Source organism: Mustela lutreola, chromosome 15, assembly GCF_030435805.1.
Source record: "Mustela lutreola isolate mMusLut2 chromosome 15, mMusLut2.pri, whole genome shotgun sequence".
Lineage (NCBI taxonomy): Eukaryota > Metazoa > Chordata > Mammalia > Carnivora > Mustelidae > Mustela > Mustela lutreola.
In genome coordinates this window covers 22,705,942-22,724,805 of record NC_081304.1, presented here as the reverse complement: position 1 = coordinate 22,724,805, position 18,864 = coordinate 22,705,942, and the positions used below count along the sequence as shown (strand labels likewise).

The following is an 18,864-nucleotide window of genomic DNA, read 5'->3' as shown; positions in this document are numbered from 1 at the left end:
GAGCCCGACCCAGGAACCAGCATTTTATTTTGTTTCATGATTATTATTTTAAGATTTATTTATTTGAGAGAGAGTGCAGGGGGAGGGGCAGAGGGAGAGGGAGAGAATCCCAAGCAGACTCCTGGCTGAGTGGGGAGCCCGACGCGGCTCCATCCCATGACTCTGAGATCATGACCTGAGCCGCAGTTAAGGAACCAGCATTTTAAGCAACGTTCTGGGGAGAAGCTGCATTCTGGGGATGCTCAGTGAAGTTTAAGAGCTGTTCCTTAAAAAGCTTGAAAAAGCTTTCTCAGGGTGCCTGGGTAGCTTGGTCATTGAGCAACTGCCTTTGGCTCAGGTCATGATCCCAGAGTCCTGGGATCGAGCCCCACATCAGGCTCCCTGCTCCACGGGAAGCCTGCTTCTCCCTCTCTTACTTCCCCTGCTTATGTTCCCTCTCTCGCCTGTGTCTCTCCCTGCCAAATAAATAAATAAAATCTTTAAAAAAAAAAAAAAAGTGCTTTCTCAAGCCTTAAGTCAGGGATTGCCAGGCCTGGCCACATCCCCGAACTCTCAGGGAGCTCGAAACCATGCTGAGAGCCATTGTGAGGTTGTCCCAACCTCCAGAAGAGTTGGGCGTAAAGATAGTGTTTAGAAGAGAGCCACACCTTTTGCTTAGTATCCAAAACAGTGTCCTCTGTGTAGCTGGTCACTCACTTCCCAGGTTAGTACCCGGTGACCTCCAGCTGCTCCCGGAGAGGTCAGACCATCTTGTGAAGGGATGAGATTGCATCCCCAGAGGAATAATGGTTAAAGGCCTTGGATGTGTGCGGTCTGTCATCTGTCAGATCAGTGTGGTCAGTACAGTTACCATCTCTGTAAAGGCAGACCTGTCCACTTTCCTCACTGTGGCTCAGGAAGAGGTAGGGGATAAAGTTTGGTTGAAAAGTTGGGCCATTGTCTGGTACTGAGAATGTGTGAAAGCTTTTGAGGCGGGGTCCAGTAAGTTGTACTTTTGGGGGAACTGTGTCTTGGTTAAAGGCATGGGAAGGGTTGAGAGGTCAGGGCTGTGTGCTCTGGGATGCAGCGTATCCTTCTGGAAGGACCTTTGGTCCCAAACGCCAGTGGCTCTAATGCACTGGGAAATTTTCACGGCTGAGCCCCTGCTAAACAGTGGGGGAGTTCTGGTTTTGTTTATCTCCGTATCTTCTTATATATTGATTTTCTGTATACAACCCTGGGTCTTTTTCTGTGAAACGTAACACCCAGTAACACTGAGGGAACACCTGTGCTCACTGTGCAAGTCAAGAAACATTCCTGAACTCCCCCCGCCCGCCACAACCTGAACTCCTCTTAGAATAGAGTTTTGTGTTTTTTTTTTTTCTTTTAAGATTTTATTTATTTGACACAGAGAGAGAGAGAGATCACAAGTAGGTAGAGATAAAGGGGGAAACAGGCTCCCTACCCACAGGTCCCAGGACCCTGAGGTCATGACTTGAGCCAGAGGTAGAGGTTTAACCCACAGAGCCACCCAGGTGCCCCAGAATAGAGTTTTTAAAGTGCTAAAAACCTAGCTCTCATACAGTGAGCACCTCTCTTATATTTCACTTAACTAATTATGCTGGAGGTTAGGACAGGCAGATGTGCTGCCTAGTCAGTGAAAGAAAGTGCTGGATACAATGAGACTGGAACTGGTTAGTACTCTGCTGTTATCTGCAGAACTCGGTAATGTTCTACAGGACCATAAAACCATAAACTTCAGGAATATCTTTGCCACAGGAAGAAATGCTTTGCGTTTATATCAGTGAAAAATAATGAGCAGGGCGCCTGGGTGGCTCAGTGGGTTAAAACCTCTGACTTCGGCTCTAGTCATGATCCAAGGGTCCTGGGATCAAGCACCACATTGGGCTCTCTGCTCAGCGGGGAGCCTGTTTCCCTTCCTCTCTCTCTGCCTGCCTCTCTGCCTACTTGTGATCTCTGTCAAATAAATAAAATCCTTAAAAAAAAAAAAAGAAAAAGAATGAGCAGCGCATATTCTGGTTAAGTTGGCTTCACTCTTTAAGGGCTGGGCCTAGTCAGTAGTTAAGTAGTAACATCAAACAGAAATTCCATGCCCAGGGTCAGATGACCTGGACACAGGCTTGTGGAACAACGGGAGTATAATTTTTGAGAGTGTTGCTGTGATTTATTTTTTCTAGTTAAATTTTATTTTATTCTTAAGATTTTACTTATTTGACAGAGCACAAGCAGGGGGAGCGGCAGGCAGAAAGGAGAGGGAGAAGCAGGCTCCTTGCAGAGCAGGGAGCCCGATGTAGAGCTCGATCCCCAGGACCCTGGGATCATGACCTGAGCTGAAGGCAGACACTCAGCTTAACAGACTGAACCACCCAGGCGCCCCTCTTTTTTCTAATTTTAATATGTTACTGTGTATTACTAAATGCTATAGTTTTGTTTTTCCTGTTTCTGAACATATACTAGGTATTCTTTTTGTGTCTTCCTTCCTTTGGTCAACATTATGCTTAAAAATTCATGGACATACTTGCATGTAGCTACGTGCCATTCTTTTTAATTGCTATATAATATTCCATTTAAAGCTTAATATATTTTATTGATACTGGTGTAGGATTTGAGATTGCTTCCACATGCTCTGGACATCCGCATACATATTTCTTGGGGTTCCTGTGGAGTGGAATTGCTGGGTCTTAGAGTTTATGATCCTTCACTTTATCAGATAATGCCGATCTGTTTTTCAAGTGGGTACTGATTTTCCCTCCAGCCAGCAGTGATGAGTTCCCATTGCTTTGCCTCCTCACTTAGACTTGCTCACTTTAGCCATTTTGATTGTGTGTAGTGGCATCTTACTGTGGTTTTAACCTGCAGTGATTTCTCTGATGACTAATGAAGGTGAACACAGATTCACATTTGTTTTAAAAACAAAATACTGTTAGTCTGTAGTAGGGAGCAGTATTGCATGGTAGTTGAGAAGTAAGGATGCGATGTGAGAGCTGGATTCTGCTAACTCCACCTGTTACGTGGTTTCCCCATCTAGAAAACTGGGGGGGGAGGTGATAGTGATGCACAGTCGTAGGGCTGGCTGAGAAAAGGAAATGAGTAATCCATGTAAGGACACACAATCAGAGAGTGGGGGACATTAAAAAAAAAATTATTAAAAAAAAATAGACTCTGGTTGGTGAGTTGATGATTCCATCCAGAGTCTGTGTTCCCTTGTGGCCTGTGATGTAGAGTCATGTGAGAGTGCGGTGTGGTGTCAGACCTCCGTTTTCGACCACAATCAGGAGCAGGGGTTCAGAAAACAGATTGTGGGCTAGCAGAGAAAATGGGGTTCTGTATTTAGCCATGGAATGGACCCTCCACTGGTCACCCCCGAGTCCTAGCCTCTCAACCCACGTGCACTTGGATCTTCTGGGCATAGAACAGAGTGCTTGGGGGCCCATGATAGTTCCTTATTTTTTAAAAGATTTACTTATTTGAGAGAGACAGATCGAGAGAGAGAGTTGGGGGGAAGGGCAGAGGGAGAGAAGCTTTTAAGCAGATTCCATGCTGAGCGCAAAGCCCGACACGGGGCTTGATCCAGTGACCCATGAGGTCATGACCTGACCCAAAACCAAGAGTGGGATGCTTAACTGACTGAGCCACCCTGTTGCCTGTGACAGTTCTTAAGCTGAGGCCCTAGGTGACATCTCTGGGTTTATGGTGACCCCCATTCAGGGCTCTTGGAAGATTAAATTCTGCTGACTGTGGAACAGGGACGAGCCAGATGCTTGGAGTCTGGAAAATGTTCTTTCCCTTTCGGATAGGCTAACTCCCTTCAGCGTGCCTTTTGGCTTCTCATGCCATTCGGTAGGCCGGCAAAGACAGAACACAGTTTTCTCATTTGCTGGGGAAGGGAGGGAGAGGTTGTGGAGAGTGGTGGCGTCTTCTCCCAGTGGGCCCAGGCAGAGGAGCTGCACCCCACTTTCCCTGCCACGCTGCCTCGTCTCCCCTCAAAGTTAGGGTGACCTTGGGGTCATCACCCCCACTCAAGTGAGAGGTGCACCACTCACATTTATGCCCAAACCGAAGCTGTGAAGTGGGGTGAGGGGTGGCCTTGGGCACGTGGCCCCCCAGCTCCGCACCTGCCCCTGGGTGCGGGCCTGTCCCCTGTGACTCTGTCCCTGTGTCACCAGCCTCGGCCCTTCCTGAGTAGTGAAAGCTCTGTCTTGGGAACTCATTGAAATTCTGAGCTCATGTCCATCTTCTGTAAAGTGGGAACGAAAGTGTACCTGCCCAGTGTGAAGCGGGGATTATCACCAGGGCCGGGGGAGATGATGGTGGAAAGAGCCTTCAAGCACTCTGCGTGAGTCGCCAAGCAAATGGGAAGGTTCTTGGTATTCACACTAACAGGTGGTGTGTACATCGGTGGTGGTGGGCAGGCTTCTGCTATTTTCAGGCTGCCACGACTCCATCCACCTGGGGCAGCTGGCCCTCATTTAGAAATATTTATCCTGGGTAGTGGTTTTCTAAGCACCAAGAGCGATTTTAGCAGCCGCTCATGGAACTGCACGCATGTCCCTACTTGCTTTTAGCTCTGGAGTCTCGTTTGGTTGCTGGACCTGGTCTGGAGCCTCAGGACCTCCTGGGAACAGCTGGTACAGTTTACAGATCAGGAAAGTGAGGCCCAGAGCGGTGGGGAGTCTCCCAGGGTCACATGAGTAAGCAAAAAGCTGATGACCTTCCAGGGATGAGGCGTGGGAGGGGCACCACTCTCGTGCTGAGGGACCGAGTCTGTAGGACACTGACTGGGAATAGCTCTAGGTGTTGGCTTCTGAGTATGGCAGAGGAATTGGGACGGACGTACCCTCTCCCCCAGGGCTCTCTGTCACCCCTTCACACCCAGAGAAGGCGGCTGCCATGCAGGGAAGCTGGGCCCCCAGCATTAGGGACAGGTGTCCCCCCAGTGCAGGCCTTTGTCTGCTTCTACGCATGTGCTCTCCCTCCCCTGGTTACTGGCTCCCGGGGTCAGGTCTCTTTTCTTCCACAGAAAGTAAACACAGGAAGCTCACCCTTCTAACCCCTAGGACAAAAGTCGGAAGGGCAGTTGCCTTGTGAGCCTCAAGACCTCAGGAGGGGTGGCCTCGCTCCTTGTCGCCGCGCCCTCTCTCCAGCCAGTGGACAGGAGTCACCGAGGGAGTGGGGCTCGGGGACACTCGGCTTTGGCTCTTGTCTTCAGAATGTTAGAGCAAGGCACTGGCCTTAGGTCTGAAAACTTCCCTCCTGGGTGCCCTTCTGAGCAGGAGTTGAGGGAGCCTGTCGGTATTTAGTCTGGCCAGGGTTGGCTGCTTTCCCCTAAGTAATATGGTCAGCCCATAATACACTCAGCCCATCTCACCATTTGGGGGTGAGTCCCTGCTCTGGCTCGAAGGGAAGGGGCAGAGAAAGGAGGGGCTCATCAGGACCCAGACTCCTAGGTGAGATGTTACCCCCGCCCTGCCCGTCTTCCCAGCTGGGCCTCCCAGCCGGGCCTGCAGTGAGCCACAGATGCTGTGCCCTGTTCTCCTCGGCCACACCTCTAGACCTTTAGCCTGGGTCTAGTAAACGTAAGCCCTGCCTGACCAAGTGTCAGTTCTTGCCCTCCTGGCAAAGCGAATGCCACTGAGTGGAAGAGAAGGGAGCAGAGCAAGTGGGAGAGGATGGCCAAAAGGGACTGCCCTGGGCCGGGACAGCTCCCATCAGGCCTTGGGGTTCATAGTCACTGGTTCCTTCTGCTCCAGAGAACAGGGCAGGGTTTGCTCTCCTCCCTCATTTAGCTTGTCAGTGCCTTCATTTCCTTCTTGTCGGTTAGACAGGGACTGTCGTATATCCCTCTCCCAGGTGCCGACAGGCTAAAATGGGCCTGGGAGGTAGAACCCAGCACAGTGCCTGCCACCCAACAGGTACCAGTGAGCAGACATTCTTGTCGTCCTGCGGCAACACCAGAGGTGGGCTCCAATGTCCTATTTTACAGAGGTGGAAACTGAGGCCCAGCAAGGTTAAGTAGCCACAGGAATCTGGTCCCGTCTGCCTATAGCCCTTGGGGAGTCTCTCCTGTCCTGGGAGATCTTAAGTGGCCACAGGAAAGGAGCTTTGGTTAGTTTGCTGTGAGTCCTTTACCCAGCGCTCTCTGCCACTGCAGATAAAATACCATGAGGAGTTTGAGAAGAGCCGCATGGCCCCCAGCGGAGGCGAGGGCATGGAGTCTGAGCGCCGAGACACCCAGGAGCAGCAGCAGCCGCCCCACCACATCCCAGCCAGCGCCCCAGGTGAGCAAGCCAGTGCCCCTATTTAGGCAGAGGGCCTGAGACCAGGCCAGCTTTGGGATGGGGAGGAGGTTGGCAAGAATTCCTCTCTATACACACACACACACACACACACACACACACGCACACACAGACATACACACACACACACACACACACACACACCCTCAGGCCGCCTGCCAGTGGGGCAATGAGCACCCTGGTCAGGGTCCATGCCGGGTGCCAGCATGTTGGCAGAGGTATAGCCCCTGTTGTAGAGTGTGCAACACCAGCAGATGTACATGTGCAGACAGATGAACCTTTGAGAAGTGGGGTCTGAGTAAGGTTGTGGGGGGTGGAAATGCATGATAGGGGCTTCTTGGGGGAAGGGAGGGGGCCGAGGGAGGGATCGGGTTTCTGAGCCTCGTCTCTCCCATCTTGCAGTTTACCAGCAGCCCCAGCAGCAGCCAGTGGCACAGTCCTATGGTGGCTACAAGGAGCCTGCTGCCCCGGTCTCCATACCATGCAGGGCCCCAGGCGGGGGCGGGGTAAGTAGCTGTGGCCAAGTGGGAGAGGTCCTGGAGCCGCGAGGTGGAATGGGGGTCAGAAGTCTGGGGAAGCCAGAGGTGGATGGGCCCAGAGAAGGCCTTCGTGGTCACAGCTCCTAGATTCTCCTTAGAAACCCAACCTGGAGGCCTGGTTTCCCCAGATCTTTGACCCCAGCTCCTTTTGCCCTCTGCAGGTGATAGAGACCTGTGTGGTCAATGCACCGAGCCCTGGGCTGGGGTTGGGGCCCAGCGCTCCAGCTCTGGGTGTACATTGCACAAGTCACCTCCCCTGCTTAGTTTCCTGCCTCCTGCTCCCCACTCCCCATGAGGATGACCCCCAAGCCCGACCACATTCTTTAGATCTCAGTCCTGTCTCCAAAGGGTCCTCCTAAACCCCCCAATGTCACATGGGTCTCCCCTGACACATCTGTCACTCCCCACCACTGGTTCTCTTCAGAGCACTTTTGGCAACTCAGAATGTTCTGTTTGTTAACTTGTGTCTGTATCCCCTGCTGGGTTTGCAGCTCTGTGCGGGCAAGGCCACGTCCTCTTGGTTCAGCGGCTCTGAACCAGGTGCAGAGCTAGCGCTCAACGATGCTGCCAAGTCAGTGATGAGCAAAATAGGAACTGGGGCAGGACCAGGCTTACTGTGCTTAGAGTTGAAGTCCCTGGTCTGTAAGTTCTGCTGCCTGTCCCACTGAGGGGGCTGCTGGAACCCCCAGCCTGAGCTCCTGGCTGCGTTCAGCTCCTCTGTGCTGGGTTCCTAGGAATTGGAAGTAGTTCATGGAGGAAGAAGTAGGAGACACTCTACTTAGAGAAGTAAAATAGCCCTGAGATACCTGTCCTCCTGGAGCCTCATGCCCTGGACATAAGGGGATAAACAAGGGAGTGTCCATGCCACGGGGCTGCTGGGCAGGACTGAGAAGTCACCTGCAGGGTAAGATTCCAGATAGACCAGCCAGTCCTTCTAATACTAGCTAAACCTGTTTTGGACACTAGGGATTTGGCACTGAATAAAAGACCACCTTCCTGCTGTCTTGGAGCTTATATTTCAGTCAGGAAGACAAATAAGGAGGCAATAAATAAGTAGGTAAATCATATAAGGTCGGATAGTGGCACATGCTGGGAAGAAAAAGCAGGATGTTGGGAGGGAGAGCCCCAAAGTCCTCAGTAAGATGAGAGAGTGAGTGGTTTAGGGAGAGCAGCAACTGCAAAGGCCCTGGGGCCAGCAGGAAGGCCAAGGCAATTAGAGGGGAAAAAGGTAGGAGATAAGGTCAGATCAGGCAGGGACTTGTAGGCCACAGGAAGGCCTTTGTGATTGGTGAGCTATGCAGAGGGACGTTTTTTGATTTCTGTTTTTAAAGGCTCACGGGTGGCTCTTGAGAAGTGGCAGCAGAATGTTGAGGGCGGAAGCAGGGAGACTAGGGAGGAGGCTGTCGCGGGATGCAGGCGTAGCTGGCAGCAATTCAGCCCAAGAGATAGAGGCAGAGGCGGAGTTGGTGATAAAAGAGACCAAGGTCACTTTGTGGGGCAGGGTGTAACCTCTTACCCCACACACAGACTTCGGTGCTGATGGGAGCTATTTTCTGTGGCTTGAAAGAAAGTTTGCAATTTGGTGCTGGCTGGCTGGGTCCATAGAGCATAGGACTCCAGATCTCGGGGTCTACGTTAGGTGTAGAGATTGCTTAAAAATAAAATCTTTAAAAAAAGAAAAATCTGGTGCTGAAGGAGGTGGAACACCGCTGAAGGACTTAAAGCCGGGGAGTCACATGATCAGGTCTGCAGTTTGGAAAGTTCCCCCTGAGATCACAGTGGATGAACAGATCAGAGGCCTGGGCCGTAAGGGGTTAGAAAGAAGGGCCGGGCCCCAGGCTGACCGCATCCCCACTCTTGCAGAAGCGGTACCGCGCTGTGTATGACTACAGCGCTGCAGACGAGGACGAGGTCTCCTTCCAGGATGGGGACACCATCGTGAACGTGCAGCAGATCGACGATGGCTGGATGTACGGGACCGTGGAGCGCACTGGCGACACGGGGATGCTGCCGGCCAACTACGTGGAGGCCATCTGAACCCCCCACCCAACCCGCCCGTCTTCAGTGCATTCCACTGCATCACTTCTGTCCTGGGCGGACCTGTCCACCCTTCAGTGTCTGTTTTTTTAAATCTGCGACAGCTTGTTTATTCTCACCCTCCTCCAGCTTCTTTTGCCAACTGAAGCCTTGTTCTGCCACTTTCGCGGGTTCTTCTCTGGCAGGTTTTTCCCTTGACCAACTTCTTGGTGTTCTCTCTGGACGGAACAGGTGTGGACCTCTCTGGGGGAGGCTGAGGCCTGGGGAGCTGGTCTGGAATGGCAGACCCATTGGCTCCCAGGCCTCTGCCTTCTCTCTTTTCTGCCCGCCCCTCCACCCAGACCTTCCTGCCCTCCTCACACACCCCAACTTTCCAGGACTCCCAGGGGAGGGGCTCCGTACATTCCGAGATGGGACCCCACCGCCCCTGTCCCTGGGATGGGCTTTGCCTCTGCTTCTCAAAGACAGGGCTGCCAGCCCTCTGAGGGGGCCCCTCACCACCCTCTCCCACTCTCAAGGACCACAGAGGAGGGGAGCGTTCCCGCTTCGGGGTTCATTCATCCCTCCCTGCATGTGTTCCTTCTCACACTGTGATTTCGCTCTCCTGCCCACGCACAGGGGCGTGGGCGAGGAGCTCCCTAGGAAGCATGGCTTGGGTCAAGTGCTCGCCTTTCTTACTTTCAGGGACAGCTGCGGGAAGGAGGGGGACAGGGTGTTCTCTCCCAGAGCCCTTTGCCTTCCTCCTCCCCTCAGTCCCCAGGCGCCCTGGCTGGCTCCTGCACCGAGAGCCAGCCCCCCTGAGCTCTGGGTTAGGTGGGTCCTACCCCCTCCTCCCCATGGGAAGATGTCTCAGGCCTCCCTGCAGCCGCCCGTCCTCGGCCCAAAGCCAAGTGGACTGGAACTGTGCAAAGCCACAGAGCCTTTGCGCCTCTCCAAGACTCTGCCTGTGGGGGAAGGAGCATTTCTGTATCTGCGGCAGTCAGGGTCCAGGCCTGTGGGAGTCTCTGGGAGGACCCCAGTGGGGGAGAAGTCCCTGGTGTCTTCTTTGGCATGAAAATTCCTCCTTTCCTTCAATTGCCAAACGGTGGAAGCCCACCTGCCCCCTTTCCAGGGTGCTGGGCAGAGGTCAGGGAGGGGGGTAGTTGTGGAGCTGGCCGGGCTGATGCGGGGGCCGGCAGCTTGCTGGGGTGAGGTTGGGGGCAGGCTCCATGGCTCTAGGCCTCTTCTTCCCCTCCCATCTCTGTCACCCCTACCGGGGGTGCCTCGCTACCCCTGTGCCCTCCCCCTTACTAACCTCAGGCCCCCTTGAAGCAAAAGGAGAAGGTCCCAGGGCTTCAAAACTGGAAGCACAGACCCCGGGATGAGGAAGGGAAAGATGGTGCTATTTCCAAGTCCCTTCTCTCGCTCGTTGGCGGCTGTGATGACCCTTGCTTGGCTTCATTCATCTCTTCTGGGCTCTTCTCTACACATCCTGGGTCTCCCCCTCCTGTCTTCCCCTCAGGCTCCACAGTTGACATCTTCGCCTCCTTGTTCCTTCAGGGGAGGGGGGACCCTACAGGCAAATTTCAGCAGTCAGGTCCTCAGTGCGTGGGGGTTGACGTTGGAATATCTTCCCCAAATCGGAACAATGAAGAAATGACCATTGGGGGTGGGGAGAGCCCTGCCTGACCCGTCTCTCTCTCTCTCTGTGGCCCCAGCCGAGGTGAAGGCAGTTGGAGGGTCTATGTTGGGCGATCTGGGGCGATGAGGGAGCCGCCCATTACCTTTCCTCTTGATCTCAAAGCACAGCTTGGATTTGGGGACCAAGGTCAGAGACGCGTCCTGTCGTTGGAGGACCTGTGCAGGGAGAGAGGGGAGGAAAGCCTAGAGGAGCAAGAAGCAGCCTGTTCTCCCTTTGCTTCGTTTTCCTTCCACAACAAGGCAGGCCAGCCCCTGGAATCTCGCTGCCAGCCCCCCTGCTCCCCCCGCCCTAAAAATAGGGGACCTTTTCTTACACACCCCCAGAGAGAAGGACTGTCATACTGGTGCTGAGGGACCAGGGGCTGCTAAGGCATCCTTGCTCCTTTCCAGAACCATCCACCCCTACTATAGCACAGAGCCGGTGGCTGGGTCAAGTCCCTGGCCTTCTCGTACAGTTTCCAAAGGTCTTTGGCCAACCTAATCCCAGGAAAGAAGATGCATCAAAGCTAGAATGTGAATATAACTGTAGTGGACCAATAAGAAAATGCAGGAAGTCCATTGGTGAGAAAAGTGAATTCTGTCATACTGCTTCCTATTTTCTTCCTCATGTCCCTCCAGGGAAAACGACTTTATTGCTTCATTTCTGCCTTTATCCTCTCACATATGCACTTTTGGGCCTTTTTTTTTTTTTTTTTTAAATAGCTGGAAAAAAAAATACCACCCCACAAGCCTGTATTTAAAAAGAAACAAATGACCATGTGAAATTTGCCTCTGTCCAAACATTTCATCCGTGTGTGTGTGTGTTTGTATGTATGTGTGTGTATGTGTGTGAAGCCGTCCGTTCATCTTTTTATATGGGGTGGTTGTCTTTTCTTGGTCTGTTCTGGTCCCCTCCCTCGTGGGCTTGTGCTTGGGATCAACTCTTTCTGGCCTGTTAACGATTCTCAACATTTGACTTGGACCACAACAAGTGAATCTTTCTCCTGGTGACTCAAATAATAAAAGTATAATTTTTACCTGTGGACTTGGTTTTCTCTCTGGCTCTGAAGTGTTGCTGTGTGTGCACGTGCAGGTGTGTGTGTGCATGTGCACGCGTGCCAAGTGTTCAGGGCCTTAGCCTGGCACCCTCCTGAGAATCCTGATGCCCTTCAGGGAGGGGATGACTGGTTTGAAAGCTGTCAGCCTGGCGCGGCAGTCGGTTCTGGGATGGGGACTTGGCACCTGCTTCTCGTGCAGAATTTTCCAGCCAGTTGGCTCCTGGCTGTATCTCTCTGCCCAGCTTGGTGACACTCCCAAAACATCCCTGAGCTGTTATTTCCCTCTTCCTGTCTGACCTCCTGAGTTACGCACCTGTCTCTGCACGAGCCAGTGCCTTCCTGGGGCAGGGGATGGATCTAATTCCTCTAAAGCCCCAGGGTCTGTCCTGGGCCAGACCCATTGCTGCTCAACAAATCTTTGTTGCCCTAATGCAGCAGCTCAGCCCCGGGGCACTGTACCCTCTGCCACTGCCCAGCATCTGGAAAGAGCTTGGTGCTGTGTGAGGATGGGAATGATGGAGGGACCATCTGGGTGGGATAAGACGAGATGAAGCCATCTTACCAGCCCAAAGCAGTATTCATCAGCTGGGTACCGACGGATGGGGTTCTGAAGCCCAGGGGGGCTGTGATCTGGCACAAGTTGTATAGCATGTTGCTGGGCCCGAGGTCTCAGGACCCGCAGCCTCACTCCATTCTGCCTTGCCACGGTGGGCCTTGCGCCCCTGCTCTCCGCACCTCACATCTTTGTCCCCACCCACTCCCCCGCCACTCTGTCCTTTGCTCCAGGTGCCCTGGGTCTGATCCCCCATCAGAAGGCCCGGTGGCCTCCCTTCTGTGGTGTTGGGAAGGGGACCGTGGTAGAGAAGGAAGCCATCCAGCTGCCTTGTGGAAAGGGGCATTTCCCACTGTGGGCACGGCAGGAGGGCACTCTGGCTTTGGGAGAGCCATGGCGGAGTTGGAAGGGCCCTTCCTGAGCCTTGGTCACAGGGAGAAGGACAAAAGTGGGTCTGCAGGGCTGGAGAGGTGTAGGGAGTGTTGGAGGCGGGGGTCGGCTCGTTAAAGACAGGATGGACACCCACTCCCTCTCCAAAGGAGCAGGCCGACTAATATTCTCCCAGCAGAGGGGTTATGAGTTGACAAATCTGGCCTCCTGTTGGCCTGCCCTCTCTCGTGTGCGGAGCTGCAGTCCTCCCTCTCAGGAGGCTTCATTCACCAGAGCCATCGGAGGGGGCAGTCTGCCTGGAAGGGGTGACCCCACTCCCTGCTCACAGAAAGCTCCGGGCTCTACCTTCTGGGCACAGGCTGGTGAGAGCAGTTTCCAGACCCCCTTCCAGAAGGGGCCTCAGTTCCCTCCGCAGAGCCTGTGCAAAGGGTCCCTAATGCCCTCATTCCCCTGACCCCACCCTGGGGGCCTTCAAAACAACTCTTTAGGGTGGAACTGAGGACACCAGGCCTCAGAGATGACACGGGGGGTGTTTTCAGTTTACTAGGGAATAATTAAGATATAAAAAGACATAAAAACAACACAAGACAGAACTGAGTACCCACCATCCAGTTAAAAAAAATAAAACATTTGTTCCCCTCTCTCCTCAGAAGGTATCACTTGATTTGCCTACCTAGACTCTCTCCCCGCCCAGGGACAGGCCTAGGAGCCCACACCGCGCTCTTTGGGTAGAACACTGCGCGGAGCTCTCGGAACAGGACACAGACGAGAACGAGGACGAGGGTCAGGACCACGAAGAGAGACGGAGTTAGCTGGAGGAGAGACTCCGGGGCTCCCACTGTGCACGGAGGGATTTGAGCAGCGTCGGGAGGGCCGAGGGGCATGTCGGACACCAAAGGTGGGCCAGTGCGGGAAGGGGCGGAGGCGAGAGAGGAATATGGACTCCAGAGTGTGTAAGCCTCCTTTTCCATCTTGAACCACTACCCCCCCCCCCCCCCCCCCCAGTGAAACATCAGTCAAGTTCCTGACCGGCTCTGAGCCTCATCTGTGCAAGAGTTGTAGGGAGGCTGAACTTAACAACCGGGGTGCGGTAAAGGAATCCAACCCCAGAGAGGCCAACTGGGACTCCCACGAGACCCCTGTCTATGTCCCTTCACACCGCGACCTTTACAACCCGCCCATGGCCCCCCCTGGCCCGACGTCCAGCCATTATTTTTCCGAGATAATTGGCCACCAACGTGTTAGAGGACAAAGGCAGAAGGAGAGCAGCCAGGAGGATTCATTCCTGGGGGATCCGGATAGAGATCAGATCTCCCCCTCCGTCCCTATCATGCCGGCTCCATTTAGATACGAAGGGCTGGGATTGGGTTCCTGCGGAGAAATTGAGCCTCTGCGCTTCGGCCGGCTCTAAATCGAGCAGTGCCTTGGTTACCCGCTGCCGGGCTTCGTGATTGGTTGGCTGGGGGGCGGCGGGGGGTTGGAGGGGAGGGAGGCTGCTGATGGAGCGGCAGCATCCCTTCGTCTCAGGCCCTGGGAGGGGGAAGGGAAAAGACGGAGCCGTGGAGGGAAGAGGGAGCCATTTCTCTCCCCGGGCTGCAACCTCCGTGGTCACAGCTCACGTTTGCCCGGAATCCAGAGGCTTCCCCAGCCAAGGACTCCATAATGCTGGATATTTTCATCCTGATGTTCTTTGCCATCATAGGCCTGGTCATTCTGTCCTACATTATCTATCTGCTCTAGGGGCCTGCAGCTGCGGCGGGGAGCCCTCTGAACCCAGCGCAGGATGAAGCTGACCGCCCGAGCATCCTGCTTTGCTGACGCACCGGTGGATATTTGCTTCTGGTCGTTATTCCGGGTATTGATTCAAAAACAAAATTGAAAGAGATCTTATTATCGTATTTTGCCCCCCTCCGATGCATTCCTATAGCCTTTCTCAGACCACTCTGCAAAGAATAAGAAATGCCAACTTCTTTCTTTGAGACCTAATTTAAAATAACAAGCTTTTACAATGAAACATAAACCCCACAATGCAAAGCATTTTTAGAGAGAATGGATTGGGAGGGGGGTGCGGGGGGGGGACTATTATCTCCTAGTAGGTGCTCGGACTCCAAGCTGTCTGTTGTTCCCACCCCATCCCCCTTGGTAATTAAAGGTAAAACACATCTTTATATGTCGGCAGAGTGGTTTGCAATTAAGCTCTCATAGTTGCATTAATTAATTAGTGTCTCATTTTCACCGGAAGATGAAGTAGCTAATGAAATGTACTTGGGTGTGGGGTCTGGGGGAAGACGTCAGTTCTTTCCAGCTGTGGGGTTTGGTGGCGAGGAGAGAGGAACGCATTCATTTGTTCATCCGTAGCCAATACGGGGTTGCTGAGAGCGTCCTGGGTATTCCCATCTGAGCCCTGTTTCTGGGTTTCCTGCAGCTCCTGGTCTCCAGTCCAACCAGAGGCCTCTTAGCAGCAGCACCGGTCCTGCTACCCGGCAGACCTCTTCCAGAGCTTTCCGGATATGGTTAACCACTGTCGAGCAAGGGGCTTTTTGAGCTCCGACGCAGAGGCCCTCCGTGGGGACCTCAGGAATTCGTGGGCACGCCTGGCAGATGCTGTGTGCGTTCGAGCTGTGGATAGAGAGTGTTGAGGACACCTAGCTGAAATGTAGACTCATTAAAGTTACCATGGAGAACTGCTCAGATACTCATCGTGACAGCCTTTCTTTAGGTGTAAATGCAACAGATGATGCTAAAATATGTTCTTTCCTTTCCCTCTCGCAGGCAGGGGGCCCCTTGTAAGTTCAAGAGCACATCGTCTATCTTCATCTCTGAAATAGTCACTTTGACATTGTCTTTACAGACCGCAGTGTGAGCTTGTGTGGTGGCCCTTGTCTTGCTCCCCAGCAAGAAGGAAATTGTCGTTTGAATTTTTAAGATTTATCATTTTTTCCCCCACTCCATACCATTTGTGGCCCAGCTTCTCATTTCAAGAGAGAAATAGTTATATATATATAGTCCTCATTCTTTGTGACTGGCTGAATTATAAATTGTTGAAATAGGGTAGCTATACCTCATCTTACTTGTTATTGGGGGGGGGGAATCTGTCTCTCACTCCCAAATAAATGTCTTTTATATTGTCAAATGTTCCTCGTCTGGGGGGGAAAAAAACTTTCAATATATATATATATATATTTTTTTTTTTTTTGAAGGGGTCTGATTAGGGTTGAAGGAACCATATATTGTGGAATCCAGAGTAGATTTGGGCCCCAAATCTGTGGTTCCTGTTCCCGTGAAAAGTCCATCGTAATTGTTCTACGTTTGACTTTCCTTGCTAGCTTACAAATAAACAAAGAGAAAGATTAACTTAAGAGTTTTGATTTATGATATTGTATTCAATTTCCATGTCTTAAAAAAAAGTAAAATGGAGGCACTACAACATATAATCCAATTAAAATGGAAACTTGCATTTTAAAATTCTGGCCAAGGAAAAACACTGCTCTAGAAGCATTGTCTTGGTAACGAATGACCTTCAATAAGTCACTTAACCTTCAGGGCTTCTGTTTATTCTGACAAATGAAAGAGTTGGACTAGAAAATTGTTACTTATTTATTATGCTATTATTTATTAAATTTTAACTTAGTTTTAATTTTAAAATTTCCCTTTCCATTGAAAATTCTACAATTCTAGGATGCATTATCATTAGAAACCACACCTTTGAGAGCAAAATTCTTATGGAACAAACTTTTAAGTTTACCAGTAGTTCGCTTTTCTGCTCTCTCCGCATGACATTTTATAATAAAAACTCAACTGCAAAACTTTTTTTTTTTTTGGCACCACCAACCACACTGCCAGGAGAAAATGACAGTATTTACTTATTCCAAACATTTGGCAGTGACAATTTGCCCAAGTTGTTTAGGGGATATTAACAAAAGCAATGCTATGTGGTGGTATGTAACAGCAAGAGGCAATTTGACAAACACTACACTGATGTAGGAGGCATGGGTCTGAACATTAATATATTCAGGGATGCGGGCACCTCGGTGGCTCAGTGGGTTGACCCTCTTCCTTCTGCTCATGATCTCAGAGTCCTGGGATCCAGCCCCACATCCGGCTCTCTGCTCAGTGGGGAATCTGCTTCCCCTTCTCTCTGCCTGCCTCTCTGCCTACTTGTGATCTCTGTCTGTCAAATAAATAAATAAAATCTTTAAAAAATATATATATATAAATATATATATATATATATATATATATATATATATATATATATATATATATATAATCAGGGATGATCTCCAGTTATCTGGGGAGTCCTTGACATGACACTAAAACATTCCTCTGACTCTTTGGCGTTACTTCGTGTTTCAAACTAAAATTTTCTCTACTTCAAGGCGAATGTCAGTGTCTTGGAGGGGTCCAAGTTACACAGTTAATTATAGTAGTATGGACCTTCACGGTTTAGTCTCTAACCAAGTTCACTCTGAAGACTTTTATGAGGTCAAGGCTCTTCAGCCTATACACATGCATAGCTGAAACCACTAAACATTCAGTGAAAACAAGCAGGCAGTTTCAGTTATACCCCATTGATACATATCACTGGTATTGCATGTAATGAAAGGACATAGAAAGAGTGCCCATATTACCTGTGAAATATTATGGTTTAAAAAAGTAAGTGATTATGTTTTGGAAGAAATTTTAGGACTTTGTGCCCATCTCCATGCTATAATATGCCAGTTTATAACAGAGTTTTATGGTGTTCATCATTTTGATACTTTTTTTAAATTTCACATTTAAACTATTTGTATACTGGCGTATATTAGCATTCTCATACATAATAAAACACGGAAGAAAGTTACTTCTGTAATATGAAGTTGTATAAATTTTACGAATCTGTCATATGGCAATCCTGTACTATAGAGGATATTGTACTTGGCCCATATCGATGCATTAAAAACATCTCTGAATAATTGTAGGTTACTTAGAAAAAATTAATGTGGCATTACATTAATTCCTGCTTTCCTGACAAGAAATAGAGATTTTTATGGGGAAGTGATGTACTTTATTCCAGGAGAAAGAGGATATATTTTGGGAAATGTTTAAATAATGGAAAGATAAATGTTACTAAGTTTTGAGCCACCTAAGACTCATTGTTCTGGGTATACAGAATCAAATCCAAACTTTCTGAGTTTGCAACTTGGCATGACATGATTTATTAAATTTCAGAAAATGTGTTTGCTTTTAAAGGGCTTAAAATTAGCATTATTCAGACTTCAAATCCCCTAAAAGTATCATTTTAATTTTAAATTACTCAAAAAAAGGAATTTCCTTTAAGAAAAGACTTAGCATAGTTGAAGTGGAGAATTGTAAATTACATGATTTGGCTTTATGACACTCCAAATTTTGCTAAACCTAGAATGACCTATTCTAAGTTAGTTTTGTCCCATCTATTTTAAACAAAAAACCGGGGCGCCTGGGTGGCTCAGTGGGTTAAGCCACTGCCTTCGGCTCAGGTCATGATCTCAGGGTCCTGGGATTGAGTCCCACATCGGGCTCTCTGCTCGGCAGGGAGCCTGGTTCCCTCTCTCTCTCTCTCTCTGCCTGCCTCTCCATCGACTTGTGATCTCTCTCTGTCAAATAAATAAATAAAATCTTTAAAAAAAATAAAATAAACAAAAAACCAAAATCATTTATAAAAGAGGAAACAGAAAAAATGATTGACACAACTTCCATTATGAACTCAAAGATGCAAAGGCAGATACATTTAGACATATTTAAGAACTTCTTTTTTCTTAGAAAAAGAGAGCTTGTGGTCATGGGAAATTGCAGGTAATCCACAATACTTACTTACACACTTTGTTTTTTGAAACTGATGTTAAACGATGGTAATTATAGTATTTGGAACATTAATTGCTTGGGAATTTGGTCTCTGAATTAAATAGGAGAATAGTACAAAACACTGTTCTACTTATAGATTATCGTTCAATTTATGAATTGTTGCTAGTAAATGAAATTATTTAACTAATTAACTTATGTACTGTAATACTAAGCATAAATAAACATAGATCATATGGCTACCTGCAACATTATATTAGGATGTTTTGTGTTTTCATCATGGTAGAGCTACAACTAACAGCTTAAATAAAAATAAGTTCCTGGGGCTCCTAGGTGGTTCAGTGGGTTAAAGCCTCTATCTTCAGTCAGGTCATGATCCCAGGGTCGTGGGATTCAGCCCTGGGCTCTCTGCTCAGCGGGAAGCCTGCTCCCTTCCCTCTCTCTGCCTGCCTCTCTACGTACTTGTGATCTCTGTCTGTGAAATAAATAAGTTTAAAAAAATCTTAAAAAAA

At 50.0% G+C, this 18,864-nt stretch overlaps 1 protein-coding gene across 2 annotated transcripts in view; it reads left to right on the top strand.

The window, feature by feature from the left end:
• Window positions 1–11,574, top strand: part of LASP1 (LIM and SH3 protein 1) — a 37,938-nt gene extending 26,364 nt beyond the window's left edge. For both annotated transcript variants that reach the window (XM_059147310.1, XM_059147311.1), the window contains 3 exons: window positions 6,152–6,278; window positions 6,699–6,802; window positions 8,699–11,574. In XM_059147310.1, coding sequence (XP_059003293.1) covers window positions 6,152–6,278; window positions 6,699–6,802; window positions 8,699–8,872 — 405 coding nt within the window. In that variant the 3' untranslated portion in view covers window positions 8,873–11,574. The remainder of the gene's footprint in view (window positions 1–6,151; window positions 6,279–6,698; window positions 6,803–8,698) is intronic.
• Window positions 11,575–18,864: the final 7,290 nt, after the last annotated feature.